General features: G+C 39.8%; 2 protein-coding genes across 3 annotated transcripts in view; one reads left to right on the top strand and one right to left on the bottom strand.

Annotated features, from left to right (window-relative positions):
* The window catches only part of MAP1B (microtubule associated protein 1B), a 65782-nt gene extending 58239 nt beyond the window's left edge, over positions 1-7543 (top strand). The window contains exons 6-7 of the mRNA XM_048932111.1: positions 1970-2208; positions 2937-7543. Coding sequence (XP_048788068.1) covers positions 1970-2208; positions 2937-3092 — 395 coding nt within the window. The 3' untranslated portion in view covers positions 3093-7543. The remainder of the gene's footprint in view (positions 1-1969; positions 2209-2936) is intronic.
* A 7419-nt stretch (positions 7544-14962) lies between these two features.
* Positions 14963-21823, bottom strand: part of MRPS27 (mitochondrial ribosomal protein S27) — a 40213-nt gene continuing 33352 nt past the window's right edge. For both annotated transcript variants that reach the window (XM_048932116.1, XM_048932117.1), the window contains exons 9-11: positions 20688-20830; positions 19380-19541; positions 14963-15345 (exon numbers count right to left, since the gene is read on the bottom strand). In XM_048932116.1, the coding sequence (XP_048788073.1) occupies positions 15106-15345; positions 19380-19541; positions 20688-20830 (545 nt within the window). In that variant the 3' untranslated portion in view covers positions 14963-15105. The remainder of the gene's footprint in view (positions 15346-19379; positions 19542-20687; positions 20831-21823) is intronic.

Below are 21823 nucleotides of genomic sequence, written 5' to 3'. Positions count from 1 at the left end.
TAAAAACACATACGTGCTCTCTAGTATTAAGATTTTCCTAGCTGCTGCAATGAACTTAGGTTGCCTTTATAAACCCTGAGAACATGGTTTACAGCAAACTCTTGAAGTCCATGTTTTAGACATAACTCCAGGGTGTATAAGGCATGTTCAAATGAATGAAATTCACTGAATTAAGTCTTGTAATCTGAGAAACTTGATATCTCTGTTTGCTGGGATGTAAAGAATTAAGAGTAAGTACATCAAGTATAAAAAGCTTAATACCAGCTGTCTAAATTGTTAACCAACTAATAGAATTATAAGTACTACTCTTCTAGGTGAAATGAATTTAGTAATAAAGTGGCCCACTTTATTCATTCATTCAGAATCATGTGGACACAATGCTCTTAACTAATGCAATTTAATTTTTGTGAGAGGCAAAGATACTCTAGGACATTGGATGCTTTTATTACTTTGCTGGATTATTTTTAAAAAGAGAATTTTAGAATAGGATAACAGCAGTAAGAGCACTTACAGTGGGCTAAGCATGTATATCACATAATCCGGTTAAAGTCTTATGCCATCAGCAGTGACTAAACACATGGAAAGTTAATGTCATTTTGAATGACTGTTGTGTTTTCTAGGCAGTAATAAAACACAAATTAGATTACGTAAGAAGGCATTGTGCTAATAAGTTGTTTCCGGCAGATCTTGTTGTAGTGAATTTTGAAAATACTTTGATTTTGAAGTCATCATCAGGCTTGATGTTCTGTTGAAATCTCTTTGCGAGAAGCAGATCTGGGATTCAGTGCAAGCGGACCAGCATTCAGCTGTCCATAGCTTCTCTATTTGAAGTCATCTGTTAATTCTTTCCTAAACCACCATTTGCATGTCTCTCCTAATGGATGCTTTTCAAAGCAGCAGTATCGTTCCTCATGCTGTACATTTCTCCAGCACTTCATCTCTATATTGGATTCTTCCTCCTTGAGTCATACTTTCAGGCATACACTAGAGCTTAAGACAAGCTCTGCCTGATATTGGCGTTTGGTAGTAGAATATCGTGCCTAATATTTTGCTCAACGTTGGTATCGCAACTCAAGAAGATGTCACAGATTTTTTGTGATAAAACATGATAAAAGATCATGTCACAAGCCAAATAGATAAAAATGCTGTAATTCAGAATATCTTTTGATATTATGATGCGTATTTGACATACAACCTTCTGATGAATGTCAGATCATGCTAGACAATTGTAATGGACTTCCATGGCCCTTCAGCATGTGACCATAAATAAAATGTACTGCTTAGATAATTTAGTGTGCCAGACATCACTCTTTATTACATCAGGAGAAGGCTAATAAAATATAAATGCCAGTTCACACTGTAAACAAGTGTAAGTATGCGAATGTTCGAAATTTTAACTTCCTTTTGATTGAAGCATTTCTTAGATAATGCACTAGCTATTGCAGCTTCTCCCAACTTTTTGTGGGACATGGCTGATTTATGTATGTAAATAAAGATTGATTCCAATCTGCATGGCCTCCCATATAACTCTAGTTTCATAATGATGCAGATCTGAGACATTTGAAAAACTGCACTGCTTAACTTAGAAATTAATACTGCCATTTATTGAATGTGATTCAGTAGTCTCAGATCTTTGTAATAATTTTTGGAGAATAGTAACATTTTACTAGGAAAGGTACAGTCAATATCAGGTTATGTGGCAGTGAGGTTTTATTGTATTATACAGTTAGTTGGGTCCTCCCAGTTTTTTTGCTCCCAGTACAACAACTGGGATGCAATAGAAATGGGACATGTCATTAGGTGTAGAAGGGTACTGCTGTAATTGTTTCAGAAGACACAGAAACATTCTATACTTAACCAAGAGTATCTATCTTAAGAAATATCACGTCAGCAATTGTAACAGCCATTAATAAATGCCTGTTTATAACCAACTTGGGGTGTATTCTTTTGTTTGGTTTCATTTCCAAAGGACCTGGGACTACTAAGTCAGCAAAATCTACGGCAGTGCCACCAGGACCTCCAGTGTATTTGGATCTGGTGTACATTCCCAACCACAGCAATAGCAAGAATGTTGATGTTGAGTTTTTCAAGAGGGTGCGATCATCCTACTATGTGGTGAGCGGGAATGATGCTGCAGCTGAGGAGCCAAGCAGGGCTGTTCTGGACTCCCTGCTGGAGGGCAAGGCCCAGTGGGAGAGCAACATGCAGGTAGGCTCTTCGCTCATATTTCTGCCTGGAAATAAAAACTTCTCTGGGAAGCGACTCTGCAAGGCCAGAGCAGTTCTGGAGTGGATGGCGGATGTGAGGTTCCTTGCCAGGGCACCTTGTTTCACTAGTGATGTGATCAGAAACTCAAGTGAAGCACAGAGCTGCAACATTCTCTGCCAGTTCCCCTATTCTTAACCCTTCTGATCTACCTCTGGAGAATAAAACATAAAAGATTGAAACTCTTGGTTTACAAGGCTATTTGGCTATTTATTACTATGCCATATACAACCTAAGCTTGGAAATCTTGCAGAGGAAAAAAAAAGCAAACATTCCATAGTTTGAATAGCAATCATGTGCAATTGCATGCTTCTCATGCATTTTCAATGTGATATGTAATTAAAATATTTGGCCATTACCTAAAGGACTTTCAATGCAGACTACACTTTTCTGCGTATCTGGAAAGCTACATCTCAACACCTTACAGAACAGAGACAAGGTTTTACTTCAATAAACTGCCTCTTTACAGTCATTTTATCTAATCTACATTATTATTTCCTTTTATCCATCCACTTACTTTACTACTTATATATAAGTAGTAAATAATAGCAATAAGATCCACTCTTTACAAAAGGAAAGCATACTTATCAGTTGAGAATTTAACAGAGTTACTTTTTATCACTTGTTTCTGTAGTACATGTCTGAAGAGCTCTCCTTTTTTGTTGTTGCAGGTGACATTAATCCCAACCCATGACTCAGAAGTGATGAGAGAATGGTACCAAGAGACCCATGAGAAACAGCAGGACCTCAACATCATGGTTTTGGCAAGCAGCAGCACCGTTGTTATGCAAGATGAATCTTTTCCTGCATGCAAGATAGAACTGTAAGACGGGCCGTGCATCCCAACACTAAACTTCGTTTCCAGAAATTCTTCCATTCGAAAACACTTTTTCTAAAAGTTCGACCCATCTATTTCGACTGCTGAACTATATACCTGCCAAATACTATACTGTGTCGTGGTGATGCAAGTCACTAATATTTTTCAGTCTTTACTGATTGCTAAGGGAAATAACAGCATTCCCATAGTAGGGTTCAGATTACTGCGAAAATACAGATCCAGTTTCATCTCCGCTGAACTTTTGGAAACCATGCACTAGCAACCCTAACTGACTTCTGCCAGGTATAGGCATTTGCCCTCTAAAGAGAGGGCAAAGAGAAAGAAAGAGAGGGGTAGGAGGAGAAAGTAATAACTACTTAGATCTGCATTAGTCTCATGGCAATAGATGTACCGCTTACTGCAGTCTGCTTATGCTCTCGTATGAAAAGAAATTTTAAACTTTTTATCTATCTGAGCTATCACAATGGGGATACTTACTTTACAAAGTCAAATTATGTAGAAAATAAGAAGAAACAGAATGTGTCTAGGAAGGGATGTTCAACCTAAACTCTCATTAGCAGTTTTTCACTTTAATTTGAACTTTGCATACTGACATGCCATAACAGTCATAGGCCAAATATGCACATCATCTAAATCCCATCTAGAACTCTAAAACTTTCCTTTCAACATGCGGAATTGTTGGTCTAAGGCATGCTCCCAGTGAAAGTCCATTTACTCCACTCAGAATTGACCAGTCCATGTGCTTAAACACCCATGTCAAGCGTTGATTGACTGAAGCAAAATACCAAAGCAGTTGGGAGTACAGTAGACAATTTGCCTTAGAAAGTGACTTGAATGTACAAAGAAACTTGATGCACTTATTTTTTATTGTTGAGACAACAAATTTATAAAACAACCGTTTAGGATCATAGTTACACCAATAAAGAAGTGTGAGTGTGGTACTAGAAACCTATCTGACTGGTCAAACCGTTTGGTGCTATGAATTACGTATGTTAGTCATGTGAACACTTCATTGTTGCACCTGGACAGCTCAACAACGCAAGATGAGCTTTTTTTTTTTTTTATTTTAAAGTTTCTTTTGTACTGTGAAAGCAAGATTGAAGGGGTATCAGAGTTGCAAAACTAAGTGAAATGTTCAGAATGATGAAAAGGTTGCCTGCGAGTCTGTACAGTATTCAAACTTCCGTTGTCTTACCTTATTTTATTTTTTTAATTTGAGAGTGAATATGGGAACAAATGTACAGAAACCTTTTTTAGCATTGCATGAACTTTTAATAGATGAATTTTTAACAAAAAGTTTTCATTTACAGGAAAATGCAAAGAAAAATTTTCAGGTGAAGGCAATTTTTTTAGTAGTTTTGTAAGGTAAATGAATAATGTTGTTTAAGGTCCTAGTGAAAATGGATATTGAGGTAAAATTAGTTGAAAATCATTAACTGCCAAAACTTTTTTTTTTGAGGTGGGTGAGGGGGCATTTTGATGGTAAAATTAATCTACTGATGATGCCAGAAGATAAGATTTGCAATGATGATTGCCTAGTATTTACAGAGATGTAGGCTACGTTTTCAATCCTCAAAAGATCTTGCAAGATGATAGAACAGGCAATAAGCTAAAATAGGTCCTTTTCCTTTCCTTCTCCTTTTGATTCTCCCTTTCCCTTTTCCCATTTCCCTTTCATTTTCCCTCTTTACCTTTACCTTTTTCCTTTACTTCTTCCCTTTCCCTATTTCTTTCCTTTCCTTCTTTCTTTTCTTTTCTCCTCCTTTCCTTCTTTCCTTTCCCCCTTCTCTTCCCCTCCCCTTTCCTTCTCTAGGCTGCCTGCAGAGGAACAGTATGTAGAATAGTTCCATGATTCAAGATAGTCTGGATTTTCAGTCTCAGAAATTTTACCCTAATAATAAAAGAAATATATTGCATTTAAGAAAATTTGTGAATTGGAAGTTAAAGAAGGTGTTAAGGCCTCCAAAATGGGGATATGTGCTGGTCTGTATGATTCACTGTTATGGCTGGTATTACATTTCAAAATGTAGTGAACTATGACCTTATTTTATTTTCTTTACTTCTAATTTATTTCAGATACATTGTTAGGATATTTTTGTTTAATAGGTATATGTTTGCACTCCTAATTTTTATGAATTTTTCTTTATTACGCTTTAGGGCCCTTTATTTGTGGGGTCTTAAGGCCCACTCAATGCTGTGAATTACTGTTTGTCAGTTGTTGGGGTTTTTGATTTATTTTTAATGTCTTCCTTTTTTTTTCTTAGGTATCTCTAGCAATATTGTTTTATTTATTGCTATACCATTTAATTTTTTAAGAATAAGTCAGAATGACTATAGCACAAAAGGCAGTTAGAAGTGTGTTGTGAAAGCAAGCATACTTGCTGGGCTCATAATCATTTACTTTAAGTTGCTTTAGTAATACATAATCTTCCAAGTTTTAGGCAATGTGTTTGACAGCATAGTTGTGCTGGTACTGTTTCTGCAATTCTTTCTGCTTTGTCTACTTTCATATGTAGGTAAAATTTCAAATTTTTTGAGAGGATGGGAACAGATCTTCTGGTTTTCTGACAAAATCTGAAACAGTTTGTACCTTTGCTTTGGTAGAAAATCTGTTTTAGGCACAGCAGTGGTCCTGAGACACATCTCACACCAGTGTGAATCAGGAGCAATTTTGCTACAATCAGGGAAGTTACAGACACTTGATCCTACTGTAAATTAGAATCAAGCCTTAAATCTCTCAAAGTAAGTTTGTGATGGCTCAAGCATTTGTTTTACTTATTAAAAAAAAAAAAAAGAAAAAAAAAGAAAAAAAAAAAAGGCAGTTAAAGCCAATCTTAAAATGTACATTCATTTTCTGCTGCTACAATAATATTAAAAGCCCAGCCTGGCTCCTCTGAGGTATTGTAATGCCCGTTCCATCCATTTCCTTTTAAATGGTAACCATGCCTGGGTGCAACATAGCGATGAACTCCCTCCTCTTGCCCTTAATGTCTTTCCTGTCTGTGGAACTAATCTAACTGTGCTAGTCGTAATGCTACACAATTAGCTTAGTAACAGTCATCAAAATGTACCATGTACATTAATGATGAGTGCTGTTGATCGGCATAGATTTCTAGGAGCATGGTTTGTTATTGATTAATTATAAAGATTCAATATTTCAGTGTAAAGGACACTCCATTTAAGTGATGGTGTTATCCATAATAGCATCCCAGTCATGATCGTTATGCTACTAATTATTCTACTTAATAAAATTCAATGGAGAATTACCTTTAGAGATCACCCCCCCACTCCTGAACTTGGACAGGGCCTCTCATGCATGCCTTTTCAAAGTCCTGTGGTGGGCCCAATGTCATTGACCTCTACTTTTTATCCCATCTTTCATAGAATTCACTTTTGTTTTTTTAAAATTACCTTACATGCAGTGGTTAATGGAGATAACTGTGTATATGAATGTTTTTTTAAAAATTGTCTATGATAGCTTACTCTATTTAGGAGAGTTCCAGTACTCATTTTACTAAGATTTAATTGATTTGTTAATTGAATTTTGAATTCCTCCCACTACAAGCAAGTCAGCTCCAAAGAGCGCTTACTGTACATCTGGGACATTTCTGTCATATGCTTCTCTTTGTTCATCTGTCACCAGAGGTTCTTGCTCAGTAATGATGTTTTGAGAGAAATAGTAATATTGTTGGTCTGGATTTATTAGAAAAGGAGAAGTATAATCTTTACATTTGAAAGAAACCGTAAGCTTTCATCTTTTCACATAATAATTGAACAAAACACTAAAAGCAATTAGGGATAAGCATTTCTTAGAATGCAGTTATATGTTCCACCTGGTTTAAAAATGTTTGGTACTTGAAAGAAAAACAAAAAAAAGTCTGATTGTTGTGACTTCACAAAAAAAAAAAATCTAAAAAATTAAACAACTGAATAAAACAATGGCATACAAAATATCAAAAGGTTAAAAAAAAAAAAAAGAAAAAAAAAAGAAAAAAAAAGAAAAAATAATACAAAGCTTCTCTGTGCTAGACTTGCTAGGAGCTCCAGATGGCAGGAGCTACCTCTTCAAGACTGGGCTGTAATCACAACTTTAAAAGAACAAATCTGAAATATGCTTTCACGCATTTGCATGCAGCCATTTTCTTCCCAACTATGGAAAGAAACAGTCTTGTTGCTACTGAGAAGCACCTCACACACCTCCTCTCTCTTGTTCTGAATGGTGTTTGTGTCAGTCTGCAGCTGTGTATGGTATTATGTCTTATAATCCTGCATCACTTCTATTCTATCCAGTCATATCTAATGTAGAAAATTAGTTTCCAGTGAAAGTAATATGTAGTGCTTTTATGATATTTGTGTGCAATATCCCCTCTTCCATTGAGGATATTTGATGTAAAAGAAACAAACTCAGTTCCACAATAAAATACAAAAGTGGTAAATTGGTGTTGGCATGTTTCTTGTCTTTGTGTTTGTACATACTTGTAAGTTTCCCCTTCCTTTCAGTCATGATTACCTATTACTTGGGGTTTTGCTCGAAGTATCAGTGACTAAATATCAGATAGGAACCAATCTCCGTTTAGGAATTTGAAAATAAACAAAAATTACTTTTATCTCTTTAGGTGTAGAACATTACCATGGTATACCATGATATGACTTCTTTCCGTTCTCCTTTCTGTATTCCTCAGCAGCAAAACACCTCATTTTCAGTAAGTACATGTTCAGCTGGCTGTGTCAAGAGATGGTACCTAGTAAAGCTACATCAAACCAAGCCCAACCTGGTTAGAAAATAAATCTTTTCCAAACCAGGGAGTCGCTTGCAGTTTAACACAAGCGCATTGCTTGTTTCCAGCAGACACAACCTCCATTGTCCATTGATCTTGGTAAGCTGGTCAGCACAAAGGATGTGAAAAAGGCTGGGAGTCGAGCCTCTGTAGTTTTGCTTTATGGCAGCTATAGCAAGGTGCAGCAGTGACCACGTATGTCTTTCTCCTCAGTGAGCCGCAAGCCAGTGGGTGAGGGTAACCAGCAGTAAGGGGAGCTTTCTGTCCTCCTCAGCCATTCTTTTTGTGAAACCTTCTCTGTCTCCAATTTCTAAAGTTGCATTTCTGACTTCCAATGGTATCGATAAGAAATATTGCTCTTGGCTTGGATTGGGCTGAGCATGGTAAAAAAGAGAGAAATGAAGACCAGATGAGGGGAGAGAATGCTGTGAATCCTATATCTCAAGTATAATCCTGCAAATGTTTGTGCCAAGGCTTTTTGAGCTTTGTGGTAGAGTAGCCCGATCCTTCTTAAAATATATTAAAACGAATGATTTAGGCAGGACAGGTCAGGTTGCCATCCCAATTATCCATCTGTAATTGAAAGGTAAGGCTCTAGGTTTACATTGTTGGGACCACCCCTGGAGCCCATGAAAAAGGGTAGCCCTGCTCAGTCTCTGATGTCGGCTTTCTGTTTCCAGGGCCAAATGAAATCATTTCTTCAATGCAGCTTATGAGGAGGAGAATTTTTGTTTCCACTAGTGTTGCTAATAAACAAGTTCAATCAGCTTGTGAAGCATTTCAGAAGACACAGGAAAATCATAATCCCTCATGATAGGCCTCTTGGGTCTCTCTAAAATGATGGATCTGCTTTGTGGCATCCCAGACCTGGAGGCTGTTCAATACCAATTTTTAGTGCTTTATGTCTGGGAAGAACCACTGCTCCTAGAAGAGAGGCATGCAGAGTTCACTTGAGTAATGTCCATGGTGACGCATCATAGATTCAGCACATCCCCAGGGCTACAGCAGTCTTCCACTGCTGACTGCTCCTGCGGTCCTTACCTCACCTCTCAGGCTGGCATGAAGCCCACAGGGCATTGTCATCCTTGTATATAGCCCAAAACAGCAGAGATGAAAGTCACCTAAGCAAAGCTGAATACCCTCAGCTTCTAGGAGATTTACTGGCTTTTGACTGCATACACAACACCATTTCCACCAGAAAGGAAATCATTTACATTTCCTGAAATATTGAGAACTAAGGAATCAAATCAGTAGGTTCTACATGCTTCCTGAGCACCTGTCTGCTGGTTTCCATGGATCCCTACCACTTGATGTAGCTGCTTCTCCACCTTCCAGCAGCTCCAGTGTAACTGTTCCCATTGTGAGGAGGTGTCAGGAAGAGGAGTGTGGCTGCATCAACTGTCAGCTCCACTGCCGGAGTGATTGCATGTTCCACGATTGACACATTGCACACTGTGTATGACAGCTAGGATATGTGAAATAGAGGGTCTCTATATCCTGATAAAAACAAAGCTAACAATTTCTGTATAAACTGTAGTTACTTTCAGTATTCCTGTGAAGGTCCAGAAACATGTGAATGGATCTCATCATATCTCAGCCCAGTTGTGTCGCTGAGCTTGAACAGCTGATAGTAAGCTGAACCGCTGAGCCACTTAAATACTTAATATGAACCCCCTGGACAGTGAGCCAGGGTTTCCAGCAAGGGTTTCCAGTTCCAAAGATAAAATTACAGCAGCATCTACCCTGTGTTTTAGAGCAGAATAGACTTGAAAGTGTCATTCCCAATTCATTCTGGGGAAGAACTGTCAAGACTTGTAATAAAAAAGATATATTGATAATCCTGATAACTGAATGGGCTCCAGTGCTCTTTCTGTGCCTTAGGCATTTGCAATTCAGAATATGCTGGGAGCACTTGAGTGTATCAGACTGCTTTAGAGCAACAGCAGAGATGGTGGTGTCCAGTTGGTTGCTCAGAGTTCAGTGACAGCTTTGTGACTGCTGAATCACAGAATCCCAGAATCATCAAGGCTGGAAAGACCAGCAAGACCATCCAGTCCAACCATCAACACGTGTCAAGACCGCTCTAAAGATGTGTAGATTTATCTATCCCACCACCCCCTGGGCAGCCTGTTCCAATGCCTCTTTCTGAGAAAGAGGCATTTCTGTTTTCTGTCATTTTTCTGTTCCACACTCTTTCCGAGAAGAAATGTCTCTTACCTGAACAATGCCTGGTGCAACTTAAGGCCTTTGCCACTTGTTCTACTGGAAAGCTGAAGGCCTATCTGAAGGGTGTGTATGTCTCTGTGCAGAGCTTGGTCTATGGTGGACAGCACAATTTCACCTCTACTAAATTTACTCTTGAACTGATGTTTCATGACTAATTTTTGGCCAATGTCTCATTCACAACAGTGACATTCCAATGGAGCCTCTGTCCCGGGGTCAAGCTGTTGCTCACTTGTATCAGGAGTAGGTTTTCTTCTGGAGCAAAAGTGCCATGTCTTGGTATGAACATTTCCTACAATTACGCTTCTGGAAAGTGAACTTTTACTTTACTTTCCACAAATGTACTCTGTTATTCTCTAGACTCCTTTGCAAAGTTAACCCATACTCTCCCCCAAATGAGCCCTAGCAAGACCAGCAGCACAACCTGCAGAGTTGGACTGTGCTCTGTGAGCCAGTTGTGAAGCCAGCAGCAGTGTCCTCTTATAAACATGACCGCTCCTTTTTGAGGAGTGTGTGCCAGTGTGTGCCAGCCCTGTGTGCACCAGATCTGGTGTTACTGCAAATAGGGCCCATCTGCGCCAGGCTCCGGGCAATATTTATTTGAGCTGCAAGGGAAAAAAATATGTTTAAAAAAAAAAAAGTAATTTTTCCCTTGTGAATAATACGATCTTCAGAGCTCTTCTGGGAGTGTTCTGGCAATGACACTTGCGGAAGAGTTACGTATTTCCATACCTAATCAGCAGCATATTTGGTGTCTGCAGTGGATTTGAACTGGGAAGCTGCAGATTTCTCATTTCAGTTGATAGTAGAAGGCTGAACTTTAACTCCTGAAATACTGGTCCTTCTCCCAGCAGCAGCAAAGCTCATGCAGACATACTGAAGAAGCTCTGCTCCTCAAGGATTTGTTTCCTTTGCAGTGCTGCAGGGGTACTGGGCTTGTGGCCACCGTGCACACATCAGCACTGTGACCAAGTAACAAGTAGATCACAAGTAGAGAAATAATTCAAAAACTATTATGAAGAAAGACATACTCAGTGGTTTACAAACACACTCTTAAGAGAGAAACTGAAATATCTTTAATTCAAATCACAGCTGTGGTCATGAAAGAAAGCGGGATGTGAAAGAGCATTTCCAGGAGAGGCAGTCCACAAAGAGATTATGTTACTACCAAGAGAGATTCCTGCAGGGAGCACTGCGACAGCCCTGTCTGCATGCAGCAGTCTGGCAGCTGTCTGACATGCAGCAAGGGGCAGCCACATTGAGGAAAGCCCAACTGTGGCCTTGTGAGGCAGGTTTGCTGGGCTGTGTGTGATCTTGCATCTAATATGCACCAGGGTGCAGAACTAAAGGACTCCAAACCTTTTTGTGTTTGTAGAGAACATAAGAGTAGGGTTTTTTATGTTTATATGCACATATATAAATACTTCCTTTGGCATCAAAGCTTGTGTTTAAGCAGCACTGGATCAAACACTACTGTACGGCCTCTGCTCAGCCCTTTAGATAAAGCCAGCTCTGCTACAGAAGGTGATGGCTGCCAGAGAGACACAGGCATCTGGTTAGAAGGACTCTGGGCTATCTGGAACCCAGACTCATTCCTGAGAGCTGCTGAAAGTTTGGACAAATTCCGTCACAAAGTGACCTGTAACATTCCTCCATCCTGAAGGATGCAGGACCCAGTGGCAGATGTACAAGGTTTTTACTGAAGTTTAGCCACGACCACAGGACCGCTGCTCCATCAGGAAATGAGAGGCAGCGCCCTCAACCTGCAGTGGCTCCCACCCCCCAGCCACACGCAGCGCACACACCTGGTCCCACTCCTGCCCAGCCCCAACCCCACAGACCCAGACCGTCTCCCCTGGGCCACGCACAGCGCAGCTCCCGGCGTGGGGCGGGTGCAGCCCTGGGCAGCTCCGGCCCTGTCTGTGCTCCTGCACACCTTGCTCTTCTGCAGAAAAAGCAAATGCAGGATAACAATTGGGTTAAGTAACAAACAAACACTGCTCTATAATCAAGAGCTGACAAAGCAGCATGTGAAATGCTGTTTGAAGATGGGAAATTCAATTAAAAATTGCTCGTTAATCAAGCAATTTTTGCTAAGCCCCACTGTTATGATATCTTTAGGAAATACTCATCCAAGGCCACCATAATGTTACATTTAATGGAGGGACTGGGAAAACCATTGCAGGCACGGGGCAGATATGTGTGCAGTGCATCAGCAAATTGGGGTTCACAACCCCCTACTGTGAGCAAGGCCTGAAGCTTTGGGTGTTAGGAGATGAGTGCAGTGGTGCCCTGCTGCCCTGGAGACGTGAAGACAGGCTGGATGTACAGGAGAATCAATGGAGATAAAGCTGACAAGAGGAGCTGCTGGCAAATTCAAGAGTGTACAGGCAGGCTTGTGGGAAATTTGGTTGATGGTAAGACATTGGTTTGGCAGAAACTTGTTGCTATTGAGTTGGAGGTGAGACCAGGGGTGGGGGAGCAGAGAAGATGGGAGACCAATGCGCAGTGGAGAAATACGTACCAATGGTTCTGCAGGGAGGGAAAAGGGATCCACATGTGGGACTGGTGGAAGCATCAGAAGAGGTTTCTTGCTCAGAGTGATGCTGAGCTGAGAGATATATGACAAGACTTGCCAGAATTTCTCGCTCCTTAAGCTACAAATGATCTGAACCCACTGCCATGGGTACTGGGTTTGGTGTCTCTTGTCTGGCCACCACAATCTTGTCTGATGCCTGCGAAGTATTTAGCAGGGAAACTCCCCTTTCCTGGAGCTAGGAGGCAAGTGGGAGCAGATTCAAGTCCAGTGCAGAGTATCTGTTTTATCCATGGTGAGGAAAATCTCTCCTGGAGGACAACGTCATACAACACTTATTCTCCAGTTTATTTAAAGTTCATGCCTGGATGAAAGGCTGTATCTAGTCAGAGTTCTGGCTACAGGAGGAGCCAAAAGCATTCAAACCCAGTGCTTAAGAGTTAAAACAAAGGAGGCAGCCTGCAATATTAACAGGTTGGTCAGTGCTTAGAGGAAGATTTTTTTTCTGTTGCTATAGCAGTTAAATCTAAATAAATAGTAAGGGGGCTTAGCTGTGTGGGAAGTAATGCATGCTCTACGAGATAGCAGGGATGTGGCAGCTGGCTGCTTGCCAGAGCCTGATGAGCATTAGCAGCCTGGCATCAGGGTGAGTGAGCAGAGATGGGGCCAGAAACAGGCTGTGCATGCTGCCAATGAACAGATGCCAGCAAGCAGCTAGAAGCATGGGACTATCCACTGTGGCCTAGCCAGATAGTATCTCATAGGCATGGGAGCAACAGCTGAGATATCTGAAGCTATACAGCAGACCCTCCATCTCCTAAAAATGTGGTGGTGTACAGAATATCCCTAGAAGAAAAGTTGGTTCTTTTATCTAGAAGCTGAGAACAAAACTCGATGATGCAGGATCAATTGTGAACCTTTGGAGGTACGACCCATGTTCTCATGCCAAAAAACTGAGCATAGGCACAGGAAGGACACTTCAGTCTCTTGTGGCCCACTAGGAATGCTATCTTCAAGCCACCAGTTTTAAGGAAACTGTTCTCAGAAGTGTATTTGGCCTCCCAGTCTCTCTTAAGGCTAGAAAGCATTAGGAGTGCTTAAGAGGAAAAAAAAAAAACAACTTCAGAAGAATTGATATGAGAAAAATTGCCTGTAAAGACTACTGCTGAATTAGTTAGGCCAAAACACAGAATCACCACCTCACCTGGAGACTGCACTCCCAGCGCGCTATGGGAGAGACCACAGGAATTGCTGACAAGAAGGGCAAAGGACCCTACTGCCATGTTCTCAGATGTGAAAGCAATCAACTTGTGAGTGTAAATAGAATAGGCAAAGCAGTTGGTGAATGGCAGTAAGACACCTAACTACAAATAAGTTCAGAGAATTGCAGCATGTTCTGTTCTCAAAGGATTTAGTAAGTGTGTGATGTGAGATTTAGAGCTCTAAGGCCAGACAGGTACATGATAAAACTGGAAATACTTCTCAGATACTGTGGTAGAACACACTGAGGCACCACTGTTAACACAACAAGTTGCCATACAGAAAGGCTGTTGTCAGGGTCTCCCTGTTTTTAAGGAGCTTGCCCTGCAAGAAGCTGAAGAAAACTGTCTCTTGACCAGCTTCTGTGGCAACAGGGAACGTAAGCATGATGCAACCCACAACCTTTTCTCCCTTGCCATCTTCTTTTGCTCTGTATGAATAGCTACACCATCTTCACAATCCATAGAATAGGGCATGAGATTATGTATGCAGCTGAGGCAAAAATGGGATTAGGTCAAAGAAGAACATAAAACAGTGCCCAGAACATAAAAGGAATTGCAGTGCAGAATGAGGCCCCTTTGCTGAGGTGACTGCACCTGTTTCTCTACTGACCTTAAAAGTGGAGCAGGGAAGTGCTAATGAAGTCGTAAATTTCTCAATTCCTTAACAAGCAAGCATTTTTACAGGCACATCTAAGTGCCTTTGCAAGTGCTAACTCCCCGTTTGGAAAACAATCTAAAGTAGGCTTCCAGCTCCATGCAGACTAGCCTGAATTTTCCAAGTGGGCAGGAAAAAAAAAGCAGTCAATATACATTAATCCTCTTAGTGGCTGAATTCAGTGGCCCAGGCATTCTTTTCTGTGAGAAACTCATACTGAAACAACTTGTGTTTGAAATTTTCCCCTCTTCTTTTGTCTCTTCCACCCTCTACAACTTTTAACACAGGCAATGCCTTTGTTTCTTTGTGTTGTCTCCATACCACCCCTTGCCTGGCTGCCAACGGGAGGAAAATATATCACAAACATGATGATTTCTAAACTACACATGCTTTTGCTTCAGGAAGCAGGCAAAATGGAAATAGATTTATTTGCATATAGTAAACAGTCACATACAGTCTTATTTGCAGCAGTAATTAAGTGAAATATTAATAATGAACAGTTCATATACCGAGGAATGCATACTATTATGGCAGTGTGAGTTTCAGTATTAAGCAGATGCCTTAGCTAGCTTCCTAGCTTCCAGTTCCTGCTTAGCTTTTTCTCTCATTTCTCTTTCTCTCTCAATCAGAAGTGCCCGTTCTTGCTCCCACTCCTTTAGCTTCTGCTCATGCTTTGCGATGTCCTCCACTTCACATGCTGGCAGCTTTTCCTTGACGAGTTGAGTGGTCAGAGTTAACAGGCTTTCAGATTCAACCTTGCCAAGTGAATGCAGCTTAGAGTACAGCTCCTGCCACAAAAAGGAGGGTTTGATGGGACAGAGAAAGAAAGAGACAGTCACAAAATAATCAGTGACCGAGCACTTCCCTGTAACAATCAATATACAGTTGTTTGAATCTAATGACTAGCTGTGCTGATCCAAGCTGGCCATTTTGTCCTACCTAAGGATTTTGACTGTGGTAGCTGGTATCACTTCTTCCCCTTGAAATGCTAACCTTTGGAATAAGTTTTTCTGAACAATAAAATGGAAACAAGAAAGTTTCGTTATGTACTGAAATTCTCTTCATTTTTCCAAGTGTAGTCACCTGGTATAAACAAGGGTTAGCTGATCAGTCAGTAGTGAAAATACAATTTAAGCACCTTTTTTTGTGTCTTAAATCAAAGCGGACTGACTGATGTGCTCCCCAATCCCTGCATTAGCATCACTCTCCACATATGCAGATCACTTTAAATGCTTGCTTACTAATAGCATACTAAGTAGCTTCCATGATTTTTTGCCAACTGTTACTGTGATCTGAGGTTTGATTGTGTTTACACATATTAAACACAATAGAGCTAAAGCAAGTAATATTTACTCAGGTGTATTCGAAAATGTAACTAAAGATATAGCTTCAGTAACAAACTGCAATACTTCTTTCTTGAGCTTTACTTACCAGAGCTCATGCAGCATAAATATATTAATTCACTTAAGATGATGAGTCGTTGAGTCACTGATACTATTTCTGGCTTTATGGAATATTTGGCCTGATGGCTCTCTAACAAACTGATTAATTGCCTTAAAAGTGCAGATATACAGACAGTCAGGAAAGAGTTTCCTGCGGGAGGAAGACGACATGGCACTGGCACATTCCTTAACCCTTGCTCATTCATTAGGTAGGAACACATATTCCTGACTGTTCTTTTAAATAAAATATTTTACTGAAACAGGCACCTGCAGAAATGTTTAAAGTAGGTAGGTACATCCACGTGCTTCTTTCATGTGTTCTTTATAAATAATAAATAGGGTTTATATGAATAAACACTACTGATTTGCACTGCAAGATAACTGAAAGAAGATGGGATAATTAATCACCATACGGTGACTCTGAGGACACGATGACATTCGATCTTCCAGTTATCACTGGGAGCTTGCACACCATGCAGCTGGCCCACAGCGTTCCTCTTACCCAGCACTCACTGCAATAATCTGCAAAGGCACTGCAGCTCAACTCAAGCCTTGAGGCTATGCCTTCTTCTGAAAAAAGAAATTGGAGCATCTCTTCTGATGCCTTTTCACCTCTTCCCGCCTCAGCCGACACAACTACAACAGGTTTGCTCTTTTGTCAGGCCCAGGGAAGTTTGAACATGACTGACAGCAGATAAAAAGCTCTTTAACACTATGTGTGCAGGTCTGAGGTGCTTGGGAATTTGTCTCTGTCGCCTTTGATTTTATGACAAAGTTTATAAACTGACACAATGTGACATTACCAAATTAAAACCAAAATTAGTAATATCTGTGTATTTATCTCTCTTCTGTTTGAGATACAAGTGAATTTACAATACATCCAGAATAAATATGAAGACAGTATGGTTTGGGCTTGAGAAAGGAACACAATTCCTAATAACTGATGCAGTCTACCTACCTACTAGTGAGGATGTGCTGGAAAGAGAGTTTGTATGCTAGAACTAATCAGTATGAAATTGAAAAAGAAGAAATGCAATGAACTGGAAAATAGCTGGGCCTCTCTCCTAACCCATTATTGGTACTATTGAACTCTGGAATCCTCTCTGCTCTGCTGTAATACATTAATGAAACTCATTTAGGAAAGTAACTATATCCTGCAGGTACCAGAAGAGCACATCCTTAAATTGCAAACTCATTGATTTTTATAAGCAGTCTCCAGGGCTCTGCACAGAGATAGAAAAGGTACACTGCTTTTAAAGAGGGTGCTCTCAGCATTTATATGATGTAATGCTTGCCCATTGATCACTGACACAGATGGAAGAAATTGCCTAAGGAACACCGTACTGAGTAGTATGCCTCAGAATATGATATCTGGAAACAGGTAATTACAACATGAATGAGAGCATCAGACACAAAATTCTAAATTACTGCTCTGAATGCTTTATCTGGAAATAGCCGAAGGCTCTCAAGTCCTGCCTGCTGGAGGCAAAAAACATTCTGCCTCTCACATATCTGATTTAATGGACAGGCTGCCACAGCTCTTTCAGGTACTTCTACAAATGGCTGTTTCAGAGGTTTGTACTAGACATAAAGTCCAAGTCAGTGTAGAAAACCATGCAGAACGTGGTACAGGAACAGTATGTCTAGACAAAGTCCAGATGCTCTTCCTTGCATGCCTGGGTGTATCACTCGTGAAAGAGAACTGGACAAGCATGAGACTGAAGTGATTCACTTTCAGCACCAGGAGAAAGAGTGGGACATGCTTGCTAACGCAGAGCTGGACTAAGTGCAACAGTTTTTTCAGTAGCAGAAGTGCAATTGCTGTGTTGGGATTAAACAGCATGTGCCAGGCAGTGAATGCCAACATCGCCAGTTTTTTTCAGAGCAGCCAGACCCAGCAGACTTCCCTTAGATCTATGTGTATTTCTAGTGTACTTTCATCTCTGTCCTGCCACCGTCCAGGGGTTCAGCTGGGAAAACTGACTGCTGTTGTCTTAATGGATTTCAGAGAGGAGTATAATAGCCCTTCCAGACTTAGCAGAAGTGGCATTTTGTCTTGAAAGCTCTTTTTTTCTCATCAAGAAAATTATGACTTCTTTATATATCACTTACTCTTGGATACCTAAGTGGATACCTAAGATTTCATGTGAGTGCTACGTTTTTCCTTAGATTTAGAATTCTCAGAGACCTTAGAGGTAAGGATGGACAAAGAAGTTTGCTGGATCATTACTACATCAGGGAATGCCTGAAATGGGGTTAATTATGGAAGAAAGGTTGAAGCAATGAGAAAAATATCTTCTTGGCACCACTGTTCCCCACTGTTTGACATTTAGACCTTGTTTTGAGCATTCATCATTATTTTGTTTAAGGGCAGACAATGGATGGACAATGACAGACACAAAAAATGCCTCGTTCTCTCCTTCAAAGGGCATGTGTATTTACCTAACTCACTGTAATTCATCCAAGCATGAATTATCACATGCTGTCCTCTCATTCATTCCCAAACACTCCAAATACAAAGTCCTAAGTGCTTAACTGTAATATTCAAATATTAGTGGTAAACAGTCTATATAAATATAAACCAAAGAAGGGAAAAGCAAGTGTTGGTAATGTGAAACCATAGGGTAATAGTCATCTAATTTCTGGAATTATTTTAGAGCAACTGTATGTATTCAAAGCTGTTCAAGGTCATGATAGCAACAGTGGAAACTGATGGTCTAAGGAAAGAGCATTACTCTTGGAATTATAAGCCAGACTAGCTTTTTTTTTTTATTTTTACCACAACACAAATCAGAGATGATCAAATAAAATGGGATTGTTGCATAGCTATGAGATGCTTAAAAAAAAAAACCATATAGGTATGCTGTAATGTTTGAATTTTATATTGTTATCAATATTGTGACAAACTAAAGCTAAGAAGAGAAGAGATATATCCTTACTTATTATCCAGACTGAAAGTATACATGCAACTTTTGTACTTAATGTACATAAATGGATAATAAATTTAGATTGGTCTCATCTCCAGTACCATTTATTTTAATGAGCAAGAACCCACACAAGGTCAGATAATGGATCTCTAATGACATGCCACTTTTGCAAACAGCATTTGGATTTATCATTCTGATGTATGAAAAGTGAAGATAAAATCCCAGCAGACAGACAAAAGACAAGTGGCCTTGAGCACTTATTTGTTTGAAGGCTGCTTCCTCTTTGAGTAAGTGAAAATGTAAGGTGAAATCAGTTTCAAAAATGCCAAGTAGATTCTTGGTGTACTGAAAGAATGTCAGTCTACTAGCCATAATCTGTGAACTAATTTATCTTCTACTATGTACTAAGGAGATCTATAGCTTAGAATATTTAGATAAAAGGAAGTTTCCTACCTTGAATCGGCTGTAGTACTTAGGTATTTTCAACTGCTCCGTTTCTTCTGATTCTGCATATTCTGACTTCTGTTTTACTTCTTTGCCTTCTTCAGATTCAGATGGTTCTGAACCAGGTTTTGCTTCAAGGACAGACCGTAAAACGGTCTCCAGAACATCAACCTGGGCAATCACATTTGTCACTGTTAGCATAAACGGTTTGAAACTACAGTCTGACTAATACCACCGTCAGATTGACAAACAGCTTTGTAAGTTACCATGTAGTTCCAGAAGACTACTCTAAATGATAAATTCTAAAAGCAAACAGACTCATTCTTGGAAGAATTCCAAACTGCATTTTGGACTTTTGAGGTTGGGCATTTTGAAATCCCTGCAGCAGAATAACTCTGTCAGTCTCTGTCAACAGGTCTCTGTCTACTCCCTGTCAGTCAGGTGCTGACTGGTATTTGAGAATGTGTCAGGCACTAGACTAATGTCTTCTCCAGGTCTGATACTTAGCCATAAATACTAATGTTAAACAGTAGCCCCTGTGATAGTGTGATACACAGTCACAGATACATCTAAATAAGATGTCACTATGGAACATTCGAAGAATACAGTATTTAATAGATCATCCTGGTTCCTCTTTAATGATAGTACGGGGGGAAATCACTTATTCAACACATTCATTCCTGAAACGGGTTGGATAATTTAACAGGAAAAATGATAATACAACATACTGGTAAAGGTATATTTTTAATCTCTATGACTCTTGTTTTTTTCATGACCTCCACTTGAGAGTTACCAAGAGAACCACCATCTCTTAACTGAAGCTGTATCAAAAAAACTCATTAGTGTCACTGTGGGACTTACTAAATTATTTCCTTATCTATTATTGATACAAAATATGAAATTGCTATATGGATGTTGCTGCTGTTCTGGGAATAACACGACTGTCATAAATTACTGAATGCAGACCGACTGCATTTTAAAGTTCAGTCTTTAAAAATATAAAGAGCTGTTACCCTTCTGTGAATCTTTATTCTGAATCTTTATCTTGGAAGAAATAACTGTGTAACTTTGGAATCTATGAAACTTGCCACAAGCAAAAGGTCTTCAGATATCTATAGTTGGCTGGCTTGCCAACTAAGGCAATATCTCTGTTCTAAATCACCTCTCCTGGACTCCAAAGAGCTCTGAAAAATTGCTGGGCCTGGAAAGGTCTGATATCTTCTCATTAGCAAGACAAGTAATTTACAAGTTTTACTGGAGTTTGGCTTGTGGGTAATTTCTTGTTTTATGCAGGTTATATGAAGTTTTCATACTTACAGCTTCTCGGCAGATTTTGCTGTCTCCTGGCAAAGAAGCTACATTCTCCATCACCTGCAAAGCTCTATTTAAGTATCCAGGTGTCCACATCAATGGCATTAGGTTGTATACAGCTCTTAGACCTTTATTCAACTCCACTTTCCCTGTGATAAGACAGTACCAGGGATAAGACAGACACTTTCAGATTAGTACTTGAAAACTCAACTCCTAAGGAAATCTGTAAGAGTTGACGCAGTTCTCTGTGAAAAAGCAAGTTTTTAGGTTTGTCTGGTAAGAACAACATTCTTTTCTATGAAGCTGCTTTGACAGAATTGTCATTACTGTACTTAAATGAAGTGCCTTCTATTTGCTCAGTTTCAGGATTATCATGTTTGTTTCTTGTTTCTCTCCACTTATTTTTTCCATCACCTGGAAATTTTATTCATGTGGAAAAGAGGAAAAGTAGAGAAGCTTCCCCGTTGTCTGGCAATTATAACAGCACTTCTAAGCAGGATTTCTGAACATTTCCGACGAACAGTTTCAGAGCCTTCACGGACTCACTGTGCAACATGTGTCCACCAAATCTGAGAGACTGGACTCACACCTGCAGTTTTGAGGCTCTACTCACGCATGTATCAAGGATAGATTGTATGAGATTAATAGTACATGCTCTATAACCCTACAGCTCAGTATTCTTATTTCTAATTGGAACTTCCTGAGAGAAAATATAGGAAATCTGCCAAAATGAAATCTTGGTTCTTGATTTATAGTACTGTGCAACAAGGTCTGCATGACTTTAGCAGGACCAATGATGTGCAGCACTGCGGACAACATGGTGTTTCTTCTGAGGTGAACATGAGTAGTGAGCACATGAGTCTGATCATGAAATTCCCATTCAACACAACAGAGGAAATCTACATGACATTCCAGTTTGTGAATACCAACTGGCAATGAATGCCACCCTAAGTTCTTGATTTTGTCATTACCAATGAAAAAAAATACTACGACTTCAGTGTATCCTATCAGAGATATGCATCCAAGTTCTCAGTTGAATTTGAACTCTGATTGCAATAATGCATGACTGTGAAAATACAACTTACTCTTCTTCATAGAAAAATAAGGTAATATGTGCACAAAGCTTATAGACTACAGATAAA

Source organism: Lagopus muta, chromosome Z (assembly GCF_023343835.1).
Source record: "Lagopus muta isolate bLagMut1 chromosome Z, bLagMut1 primary, whole genome shotgun sequence".
NCBI classification, from domain to species: Eukaryota; Metazoa; Chordata; class Aves; order Galliformes; family Phasianidae; genus Lagopus; species Lagopus muta.
Note: the sequence above shows the minus strand (reverse complement) of the source record. Positions and strands in the feature narration are given on the sequence as shown.